This window comes from Notothenia rossii (genome assembly GCF_949606895.1).
Source record: "Notothenia rossii genome assembly, chromosome: 2".
Taxonomy (NCBI): Eukaryota; Metazoa; Chordata; class Actinopteri; order Perciformes; family Nototheniidae; genus Notothenia; species Notothenia rossii.
The window spans coordinates 20,502,058-20,514,523 of record NC_136904.1 but is presented as its reverse complement, the minus strand read 5'-3'; the positions used below and the strand labels follow the sequence as shown (position 1 = coordinate 20,514,523).

The window sequence follows — 12,466 nt, the reverse complement described above, 5'->3', positions numbered from 1 at the left end:
AGAGTGGGAAGCGAAAGCAAACAGACAATCATAATAATGCAATACTTGAGGTGCTGACAAGGCAAGAAATAAAACTGTTGTAATCTCAATGACAGACATAAAGAGCTCAGACTTTAACACTAAGTGATTTATATTATTATATAGAGAGGGCAAGGCATATTGTGCCCAAAATCATGTCATATTAACATGTTATTTAAGTTATGTTAGGCTGGTGACTCCAGTGCATGGGATGGTATTGAAAAGTATTTCAAGAGACTGTTGTTTTCTTTGGGAGAAAAGTTTAGAGGGAGGCCGCAATGGCTGCAGAGGAACCACATAAAACAGACATTTATGGACCTGGTACAATCACAGCCTGACATTATACAAAAATAGTTTATGCGGGAGGAGGAATGTACTGGTAATGTTCAAAATCAAATATTATGTTTTACTTCAATGCTAGATATTTCTAGCAACGTTACTTGTCATTAAAAAACAGCACTCTTCCTGGAAATGAGCAAATTACAAGAATGGACAAATATTCTTCAGAGTGGGACGTAATGTAGATCAGATTTTTATATATCTACACTATGAAGGGGTTAACCACAGCATGGAGTACCACGTGTGGTCAGCAGTTTTCTGAACCCCACCCAGCTTATTTATCAGGCCCTCACATCCACACTGACCCTGTAGCAGGGGCGTGAACGCTGCCCCTTATAGTTTATTCAATCATGTTGTGACCTAATGAGAACATTTAAGAAATACGTGTTTGATTGATTATCACTGAGACATTATGCAGTGAATTATAGTCTCATACATCACAGAAACACAATATAATCAGTGTTATTAATTAAGAGGGATAAAGTATCTGCTTGTTGGGTTGAGTGTATCGCTGAGGGCCCACCAGACTGACCACAGGCTGCTGTTTGGGCAGTGAAGTTTATTTCTGTCACGCTGTTCGAGACATGAGAGCAGCTTTTGTGAGAGACAAAGGTCTTGTGACTCAGCGATGAGAGCAGAGAGTCGACAAAGGGTCAGTCATAAACATAAACACTGGGATAAGCAATATTGTGCCTACAAAGAAACACAAGCTTTGAAAATATAACAACATTTCTAAAACTGCTGCCTGTAATCTTATACAAGACTGTTTATCAGATTGTAGCGGAAAAATAATAATTCAAGAATGTAATAATCCAAAGAACAATTTGGGGAATTATATATTCACTTTATTGCAGAGAGTTGTATACTGCTATTTAGCTAATACATGAAATATAAAGCTACAACAAGCAAGTAGTTTTCTTCAGCACAAAGACAGGAAACAGGTTGAGAAACAATCAGTCATTGTACTGATTACACAAATAATATTTAACATGTTTGCAATGTGTTTCCCTTGATATCAAATGTCTTCCTTAGCAATTTGCAAGCGTATTGACACACCAACAAACACACAGGAACTTACCTCTGCATGCCCAGGCAGTGTCGCTCTTTCAGATAATGAACTCACACTATTGCCACCATTTTCATCTGCAAAAGAAAAAAGAAATTGTACTATATTTGTTATATATTGACTGAATTAAAAAACACAAACAATGCATTATGCACAGGAAAAATAGAAAATAAGACAATCGAGTGAAGTAATAATACAAACACCTAGCATAATTATTGTTTATGTTTGAGTGAAAGTGGCAGGTTTGAACAGCAAACAAATTATAATGGAACCATGATTGTTCCTTAAGATCGGACAGTTCAGTTTAGAATGGTCTAACAAAATAAATATACACGTTTTATTTTCAATAAGCTTGAATTGTCCGTCTGCATTATCCTTCTATATAGTTCTATATCAATGTTATTATATATAAGCACAGCCAGTGGATGGCTAAGTGATCAGTATCATCCAAACTCAAACAGTCAATCAATCAATGTATACATATTCACACAGTTGCAGGTGTATTGAAGATGCAAGTAGAACAGCATTTAATCATCTGTTTCACCTTCCTGTTTACATGCATCCACACCCATGTAAGGAGGGGCAAAAACAGCTCAATACATAATGTAAACATTTTAATTGTTTGCTAGTTTAAATATTTTCCCTAGCCTACCAAGTAGACAGAACTGTATTTGTATTATCTCTCACCTACATCCCAGACATTTGGCTAAGCTAGGTTAATCTCTGTTTATATCCATGCAGGATATGTGGTGTACAGGATAATAATAGGAAGGTTCAGTCAAAACCAAATTATCCCTTTAAGAGTAATGAGCCGGCCAGTAATTAGGATGGCCACGCATGCTTCTAAGATTACTCAATCTAAGAGCGGCCAATATAAATCAGCAGACTCTTGCCATATTGGTAAGCATTTATATGAACCGAGAGTGGGATGATGGCCACAAAAGCAGCCGCACAAACAAGCACACACACACACACACACACACACACACACACACACACACACACACACACACACACACACACACACACACACACACACACACACACACACACACACACACACACACACACACACACACACACACACACACACACACACACACACACACACACACACACACACACACACACACACACACACCTCCTCATCTGTAATACAACAACACAAAGCATTCCTGCAGTTCCCCCTTTCTGCCTCCTCTCTGGCAGAGGGAATGTGTTAATGTAGCATTGCTCTGCTCTGCTCTGCTCTGCTCCCCTATTATTCCTGGATGGTGAGAATGCAGCACTTCCTGTGGGGAGCTTGGACCGTGCATGATACAGCAGTGAGGGGGAGGGGCCCGGGCTTAGAGCTGCTGCCTACCAGAAGTCTTTCCTCTCTTCTAATGAAACACAGTGAGCACACAAGGAACAAAAAGATCCCTAGCTTCTTTCAGCTGCAACCCAGACACCCTCTCAGAGGGACTGTGGTCTCTCCATGTGGACGCTCAATGACAGGGCTGCAGACTCACTCTGAAGGAATGAAAATATGCCAGCATTTAGATTATAGGAATCCCTGAAGTGTAGAGAGGTCAAAGACCCAGGGTGATTTTTCCAGTGAGCTTGTGGGAAGCATCGTTGAATTTGCAGCTGAAGGTTTTTTTTTAAACAGGTTTTTTTTTCCCCTTTCCTTTTTAGTCTCAGTTGTTTGGTCTCACTCCAACTGTGCACAGCCAGTTATCAGAACCTGGCTTGAGCAAACAGAAGCAAGGGCAGGCAGTGTGTTATATCTAATTCCACGGAGAGTCAAATAAATGGAGAGAGGGGTCTTTACAGAGCAGCCTGCCTTTAGTAGAATTGAGCAGCAACGGCAAATAGTGACTAGCACGAAAGAGGAAAAAAAAAAACTTCAAATAAACTTCTGTATATTTATATCTAAGTTATTAACTCATGCAAAATTACCTGAGTAACAATGGCTTTTAAAGATGAACATTAACCAAGTTAAAACTCATCTAAAAGTAAAGCTCATGCACTTTCAAAACACACTTTCCAACCAAGCTACCCGATTAGCCTTCAGCTGCTGAATATGTCAATTCCATAGGGTATGTGGTGATGAGAGGAGAACAGCAGAGGCTTTTGACTTAAGTAAATCCACTAATTTCTAGCCGAGTAATGCCCATACCTAATCCACTACAGCCTGATTTCCATTCTTGACGGTGGTAATGCCTAAGAACAGACCGCCTCTCGCCCGACTGCCTCTTATTTGATGCATAGCCCTCTCACAGATGCACATTTACGGCTACAGTTTTATTGTTTTATTTTACATGGCAGCATGTGTAACTGGCAGGAGAGCGGCCCCTTCAGTGAGTCATCAAAAGAAATGTTATGAAAGGGAACCTGCTTCTCTCAATCTGAACTGACATCCTGGGTCTAGTATTTGTCTGGGGATGTGAGATGATACCTCAGCCACCCACACATCCACACATCCACACACACATCCACACACACACACACACACACACACACACACACACACACACACACACACACACACACACACACACACACACACACACACACACACACACACACACACACACACACACACACACACACACACACACACACACACACACACACACACACGCACGCACACACAACAATACATCATTTATATTTTTCAAAATCAAGTCCTCTCATAGACTTGCCATCTTATTGTGACACTTCAAAGGTAAACACACGTTTACCAGCAGTGGTGGGAGGTAACTAAGTAGTTCACTAACTGCTTACATTTATTTACCTAACTTTAGAATTTGTCTCTAGTTTATACTATTTATTACATATGTATCTATATCTATAAAAAAAACATATACGATATAGGATAATGGTATGTGTAACCTTATATTGTGTTATTGACATATAATGTGATATATACTTTTAGTAACAGACCAGACAGGAATACCTTAAACACCAAGGTACCTTATCACATTGAAGAAACATCTTGAGAAAATCCAATATTGACATAAAGCTGTCACACTCATTGATTTGCAACCTTGCCCACAATTGCATAATGCAACCTGAGATATTAAAGAAAAAGCTCAGAGTCCATTTCTCTGATGGTTGACAAATGAAAACCACACAGTATACATTGTCAAAGTGGCGAGCATCAATTGACCTGAATTCTGTGTGCACATGCCTCATACACGGTATATATGAATGCATGCATTAGTGCAGATCTGACACTCTGGCGATAACCACAAGACACAGCACACTTAGCTTCCAGGAGAAAGGCTCTGCAGATACAATGAGAAGCTGAGATGGAGGGTAGACGGACACACTTATATCTGGGTCTGATAGTAGACTTACTGGAAGCAGAATTAAGAGAAAATAAACAGAAACATGGTACATTATTGAAGAGAGTCCAGCATGATAAGAAAGCAAGTGGATGAAGTGAAAAATGACAGACAGGCGTCACATAAAGCCTCTGATCTGCCCGTACCTGAGTGCAGGTTTATCTTGAATGCGGTCAACACTGCAGGACCATCTTTAAAGGACAGACAGACACAGGTTAGTGTTAAACTGTGGGTCAGGGGAGGTGAATAAGCATGATTACAAACTGCTGAGACAGTCTGAAAGATTGCAGAATCCATAAATGAGTCTCACAATAACAAACAATACACAGGGCCTATACTGTGCAAATTGCAAGAAAGTAATCAACATAAAAGCTCAGCAATACATTATATTTTGTGGTGATCAGACCAGGGCTTTCATCTGTAGCCCAGCATCTAACCAAACATTGATGATGCCCTGGGTGAATCTGGTTAAATAACAAAGCAGATAGTTTTACAAGGACTCAAGCAAGCTGTGTACTGTAGGTGTCTACTGAAAAAAGCAGCATTAACAGCTCTTGTGCATCTCCCCCACGAGGCTGGCACTCAGCTAGACTGCCCTGCCTACTCCTCTCAATCAGAAACAGCTCAGATCCTTGAAACAACAAAGGCTTACCAACAACAGCTCTGTATCATTACACTTTTTGGAAGGGAAGTGATTCAAACATGTCACAGAACGCCCTACATCTTCCCTCTATGCACGAGGTGTATTAGTGCAGGGTGGGTTGTGAGCTGGTCTGTCTAAAATATTGATGTGATACAGGTTAGTACTCTGGTCTAAATGAAATGGGTGGAAAGTCCTTCCCCACACAGCCAGATGAGTGCCTGTATTGATTTTGGGAGGGAGATTAGACAAATATAGCAGGGACTCACGTAGGAAATGGTAAAGCAATATTCTGACATAACTTTTCATAGCAAAACACAAAGTGAGTGAACTGTGTAGCAGGCGTACAATGCTACAGTGAAACCACAACATCCTGAGCTCAAACCGAGTCTCAGCCATCCTCTCTATCTCTCTCCCCATATTTCCTGTCGTCAGCTAAGTAGTTACAAAAAAGGAAAATATATAAACTACTCCCGACAAATAGACATTTTGATATTGGAGCCCTAGAAAACACAAGGGAATTCAAATAAAGTTCAACTAAAGGTCTATTTAGAAGCTGTTCAAGGGCTTTCAATCATATCACATTATCATCATCAGCCCAGTTTATTTTCGTCCATGTTGCCTTGAAAGAATCTTGACATCATGATGATGAGGATAATATCATGTGGTTGATAGCGCCAAAACAATGACTTAATGGATCTGCGGTGAAATTAGACTTGTGATGGAAACTTCTGAAGCAATGGAGACAGGACTCAGAGAGCAGGAACTTTGATGGCACTGGTGGTTTATTTGGAGCTTCAGTCGGAGAATTCATAAGACATGTCGTGCGCCATGAGTTGACACAACGGATGCCAAACCAATTCTGAAGATCTCTACCCCAGACCCATGTATTTAGCTGGTTCTGAGAGAATAATCAACATTGTGCATAACAAGATAAAACAGGCAAAGCACAATGACACCTCTATCAGCTGAGGCCAACAGGCAGGAATAGGAAGACAAAACTCTGAGAGCACAGCACCCAAGGCTACAGGTGCCTGAGCTCAGTGAGGTTAGTACAAACTGATAAACTGGGTCGAAGTTATGAGCCTAGGAAAATATTTCCCCAACAAGACTGACAAACGTTTCACTGTAATACAATACCAAACAATAGCAAGTAATGTGCACATACTACGTATGGATCTTGAAGAGTAGGGAGAGAAAACCAATTGATGAAGAAACATATATCTTTTAGTAAGTAATGTGTTTGAAGAGTGGGTTGTGTTTTGGTTTCACAAAACCATCAGGCTTGTATCATAATGTGAAATAAACATGTTTCCTTTCTTATCTTCAGGATGTTGTAGTCCAAAAGGGGGGGGGGGTTCTTAACAATCCCCAGAAAGCTTGCAAAGTTCAAAAACACAATAGACATTGTGTGCAGGATAGAGGAGATAATGGAATAGCTTGATAAGACAAAACATCGAATAAAATACCATGTTTGATATCTTTGAATGTCTGTTGAGAAAGGCATGTTTCAGGATAAGCGTTGCCATGGAGTACTGGTAATTGCAGATTAGGACAGAGAGAGTTGCTCAATGGTTGCATGATATGCAGCCTCTGGCCTGGTTGTTTGGTTGATGATTTGTGTTGGTTGGCAAGAAGCATGCCTAATTTTGTAATATCAGTTGTTTTATATCCAGATTACGGAACATTTTATTAAGATATACAGTATTACTATCTGACAAATATAGTTCCCAGTGGCACAGCTGTTCCACAAACAGCTTACATGAAACATGGCGAGTGCCGAGAGTGTTTGTTTTCCCTTAAATATTTAATGTCCGAGGGCCAGGCAAACAGACCAAGGCAGAGGGGATGCTCATGGAAACCATGTTATACACTTAGACAATATTTGTATATAATCTGAAAAAAAAAGGTTGAAAAAGATCATTATGATCCCAAAGAATGCTATATACGTATACTGCCGTAGTAATACCCTAGCTTTCCTGTAGTTTGTTGGGAGGAAAAAGCCTGGTTGTTCCCTTGTCTTATTCAGCATCATGCCTCGATCAGAGGGGCTAATGCAATTACAATGCCTGTTTCCATAGCAACCCTTTGGCTCTGTTTCACCTCTGACTGGAAGATAAATTAATCAGCCATGGCTGCAGAGAGCAGAGCGAGATCACCTTAAATGGATATAAAGCCCTAAAAGTATGAGTAACTATCATATGATAAGAATGAATGGTATACTGTCCATGATGAATGCCAAAAGAAATGTAACCTGCTACAGATAAGCTTTGAGTCAAATGAAAAAGATAAACTTTATGAGGATGATACCAAGTACCAGCAGTATAATAGTTTACTGTGTAGCAGTGCATCTGGTGCTCCTCCTGCCGTTATCATGGCTGTCTATAATTCAGTGTTTGGGCAGCGGTGATGGAGGTAATACACTCCAAAAACACACACAGTGAATATATGGAGGTGAGGACAGACCCTTTCCTGCCTTTTCTCTCTGTTTCACTGTGGCTGAAGGTCTGCCTTGATAAGAGCCAGAACAAAGCCTTTGCAGAACAAGAGCAGTCTATTAACACTCAGCTCATCCATGATAAAAAGGCACGTGTCTTAATGAACAACTCACTGATAACCATTTAAAGAGTGTGGGATTTACATATGGGAAATATCAGGTTGGGATGTCATTAAGTTCGCTCAACACAGATTCAATGTGAACGCTTTGGAATAGTTCACCTTTATTTTTCTTTCACTTTAATGATCTTGCAGTAATGCAGTGCGGATAGCTAGACATATGCAGGGTTATGATACCAGTGGGCTAGACATTATCTTTTTTTAACATAATGTACAGATTGTAATTACAGTTAAGGTGATACATGTTATTCTGTTAAAATGTTGAAATAATTAAAATGTTAAAATAACTAATTCACTCAAATGCACTCCTTAACGTATTAATCTAAAGCACAAAATGCTAATCAATTTAATAACACTTAATGCAGCAATTATGCAGGCCTAAACATACTTCTCAAAGCTGATTATAAAAACATGATATGAGGTTGACAGTATTATGTTATAGAATAAATATCTGTATCCCAATTATAACAGTGCTGTAACTCATCTTAATATAACAATTGCTTTTAAAGTTCTTAGATGCATATTGCTTACTTATCATAATGATGCTTAAAAAGGGCATTTGGACTATTCGATATTTAATTGTCCATTAGGTCCAGTTATTCTACAGAAATAATTTCCTTTCAGGACTAAATGCAAACATTAGTCTCTCATTCTCTGAGCCTCTTCGGTAAAACCCAGTGGACAACTTTTCTTATCACAAGAGAACCAGGCTTTCTAAAATGCACAGGAACAAGCAGGGGTCAAAAGATATGGTCAGTCAATACACGTCATGAACTTCCTGTGTCATGAAAGTATTTGCCATCTGTGCCAGCTGTATTTTTGAATATAATACTGTACATATAAATATGGAAATAATTCAACAGGTTCAAACTAAATTTAGTTTCTAAATCTAAATAGTGAATCAGCTTTTTGTCCCAAAGCTATTACCTTATGACTGTACATTAGGCTAATCAGCTTCCTCCTAATCAGAACTAATAACAAAGGTTTTGGATCAATGCATTGTTAATTAGATCTCTTAAGAGAATACAAAATGTAAAAAAAATGTGTCCACAGTAATTTCCATTGTAATTATTGATAGAGCTATTTCTTCATTTTTCGTATCATGCACAAGAAGTGCCCATCCCTCTTAGGTTTATATGACGATAAAAACATAGTTCCAGTCGTGAAATATGTTGTTTAATTCCAAAATCCCAAGTAATTCAATTCAAATTTTGCAGGGTGTCTGTGTAGATGTGCAACATTTAAAATATTAACACAGATTACATTGTCTTTTGTCACACTGGGGGGATATAAGAGCAAAGTGTATTTTTCTCTGTTTTGAAGCTTTGCTGCTTAAGAATGCTACCACAGCAACATCATCCTCACAAGCCGTTATTAAGGCTATGAGAAGCAGCATGCATGACTTAAAAGGCTGCAGACCTAAATTACGTTGACATTAGAAGCTCAATGGCTGAAGAAAATATTAATCTTAACTCATTTGGTGTCCTCTGTAACATGGTGGTTGAGAGCAAAACCGAGCTGGCTAAACTCCCCAGACTGTCAATTGCCTGATGCACTCTTGTGACCACACAGTCAGAAATCACACTGAAAGTGGTTTCCTGTGAAGCATGACTATCTCAGAGAAGGCCATCTAATTAGGACTAGACACATACAGTATTTAAAGCTTGACATAAAGCAGAAAGGAAGAACAATTTAGCTGGGATATTCTGTCACACTTTGTACTGATATTGTGCCATTTTTCAGTGATTATGTTAAATTGCAGTTTGTCTTTAACTAACCCATTCTACACATCTTATTGAAATCTGCCTTTCAGAATGACGTGCCAGTTTTTTGGGGGACATTCCCGTGATTCAAAGCAAAACACCCAGCATGTCTGTTTTGATCCATTTGCCTCCTGGCTTGTCATGGGATTGCTACTAACTTGCTCTGATGTGTCTCATACATCAGCTGTATTAACTTTTCTGTCCGCAAGAAAACCATTTTTTTGTTTCATTCAATTGGAATCAAGTCAAAAAGTAAAGTAAAAAAGAACAAGCAATAAACCCTAAAAATGTCATTTATTATGCTGTGGGCAAAACACAAACATGTCATTATATGTGGTAGGCTACCACTTGGAATATTTTGCTGACATGTTTTTCTACATAGCCTAATATATGTATATCCTATTTCTATATAGGCAGCTATATTCGCTTTAGAGGGTCTTATTTAGGCATAAGAATACATTAGTTAAAGGTCTGTTTGAATTTAATGATCAGTTAGGGACATGAGCAAGTACGAAGCAGACTGCAGTTCATGGTAGAGTCAAGGACACCATACTGTCATCTTCTTGGCCAGATTAGCCCCTGGTAACAACAGTAACAAGCAGTAGTAGAAAGCATCTTCGACACATTTGGCACAATATATAAAGCTCCTCGTGACCCCACTTAAAGTTTAATAAGTGCATATTTATTTAATTACCTCCTGTCTGAGATTCTGTCGCGCTCTGCAGCTCGATCAAAGTTTCATCCTTCGTTTTGCCCGTTATTCGTCTCATAGCGGCAGAGCTGTTATTCTGAAGGCTTCACCTTCTCAGGAGAGACAGCAGGGGGGGGGGGGGGGGTGATCCGGTCCCGGTGATGAAGGCTCCAACATGCAAGCATCGGCTGATCACACTCTGAAATCAATAACTTTGACTGGGATTAATGAATGGAAAATGGGTCATATTTACATTATGACCGATTCTCTTTGAAACTGTACCCTGCTGGGCTCCCTTGCTACCCGAGAAGACTGGCTCACTTAAAGGGGAGTGGCATGGGGTTTTCCGTCGGCAAAATGGTGTGTGTGAGTGTGTCTGGGAGAGAGAGAGAGAAAAAAAGTGGAGAATTTTATTTTAGTATGGTTAAGATTTATGAGTCATATTGTTGTGGTTAAATAGCTGCAGGAGCAGCTTATCTGTTATGTTTTCAAATAAAAAAGTAATAAATAATCACGATGACAGTCTAAATTCCTTCAATGGGATGAGGACATCTTGTGGCCATTTCCAAAAGTGCATGAAACGAATTTAGTATCCTTTATAAACTGATTTGTGACAGGAAAGTAAGCAGTTAATTTATAACTTCTAAGGAGAAATTGGTACCACTGTCAATTAAGAACGGCTTTCGGTTAGCCACTTATAAACCACCATACACCAAATATCAGAGGTTAATGGGATGGCTGGCCTTTCTGCTTTGAAATGCCCCACTCAGAAGATAAACAAAAACAGCTTTTCTGTGAGTTTGCTTTTAAAGTGTAACTGCTGTAATTGTAGTGTCACAGCATTATAAAGTAAATTACTCTTTGAGTAGAAAACTGTAAATATGTTTAAAGTATGATAAGGTAAATTAAAATACATTAATTATAGCCTATTCGTTTAAACTATTTAATAGATATTACTGCAAATGTAAACATGTTTACTTTATTTAATATAAGATAGTTTTACTATCTATAAAAAAAAAAGGCGTTTGTCTTGGCATATTGAATAAAACAGGTATTTAATGTTGACACATTTTGTACAATTAAATACAATTAAGTATCAAAAACCTAATTTTAGTCAATTGCTAAAACAAATAACAATATATAAGGTTGTACAACACACACACACACACACACACACACACACACACACACACACACACACACACACACACACACACACACACACACACACACACACACACACACACACACACACACACATGCAGTGAGATTAACACATGAGCATTATTCAAGTGCCAGCCATAAACTAAAAACATCTTCATCCATATTTTTGCTAGCTTTGCTGTAAAATAAAGTGACAATGTGAGAGGTCAAGAGATGGTATTGGGGTTTTCTACATGTTTAAATCAACAGATAGTAGGCTAACAAATGTAGTTAAAGGCAACTTTTCCAGATCTGTGAAATCAGTATCAGAAGTAACAGTTTCAAGGTTTCAGTTTTATTTTCAATGGCTTCACATGACCACAAGCATCCTTATAAGTAAGGTACCATGAATTAGATGTAGTAGCCAATGTCAGAATAACAGAAATAAACTGTGTATCTTTAGATATTGTGAAGGACTCAATATGATCAATTATTTTCTTCTAAAACTATAATCGATTGTGTCAAAAGCATTTATGATTAACAATTCATACAAACTGTGTTGGTTCCAGAGAGGTCAAGAAGTTATAGGTGGTAAATAGTAGCACAAAACCTAATAACTGTGGCTCAGAGTTAATAGTCCAGCAGCAAGTCCTCAAAAAAGGCTTTAGTTTTCGAGATACCCCTACCCGAGGTAAAACAAGTGACAACAATGATTTTTCTTATCTTTAGGGTCTCCCATTAATGAAATTGATTGTTGTCAAATTTTATTTTGGGGGAAAAAATGTTTTTTGGGTTGTTCTTTAGAACTACCCCAATCCCTGAAAAAGAGCCAAATTAGACCAGGCTGAATATGGGAAA

At 38.6% G+C, this 12,466-nt stretch overlaps 1 protein-coding gene across 1 annotated transcript in view; it reads right to left on the bottom strand.

The window, feature by feature from the left end:
• LOC307027986 (anoctamin-5-like) overlaps positions 1-10,784 on the bottom strand; it is a 16,187-nt gene extending 5,403 nt beyond the window's left edge. The window contains exons 1-3 of the mRNA XM_079662679.1: positions 10,469-10,784; positions 4,902-4,946; positions 4,646-4,767 (exon numbers count right to left, since the gene is read on the bottom strand). Of these exons, the coding sequence (XP_079518805.1) occupies positions 4,646-4,767; positions 4,902-4,946; positions 10,469-10,544 (243 nt within the window). The 5' untranslated portion in view covers positions 10,545-10,784. The remainder of the gene's footprint in view (positions 1-4,645; positions 4,768-4,901; positions 4,947-10,468) is intronic.
• Between the last annotated feature and the right edge of the window lie 1,682 nt (positions 10,785-12,466).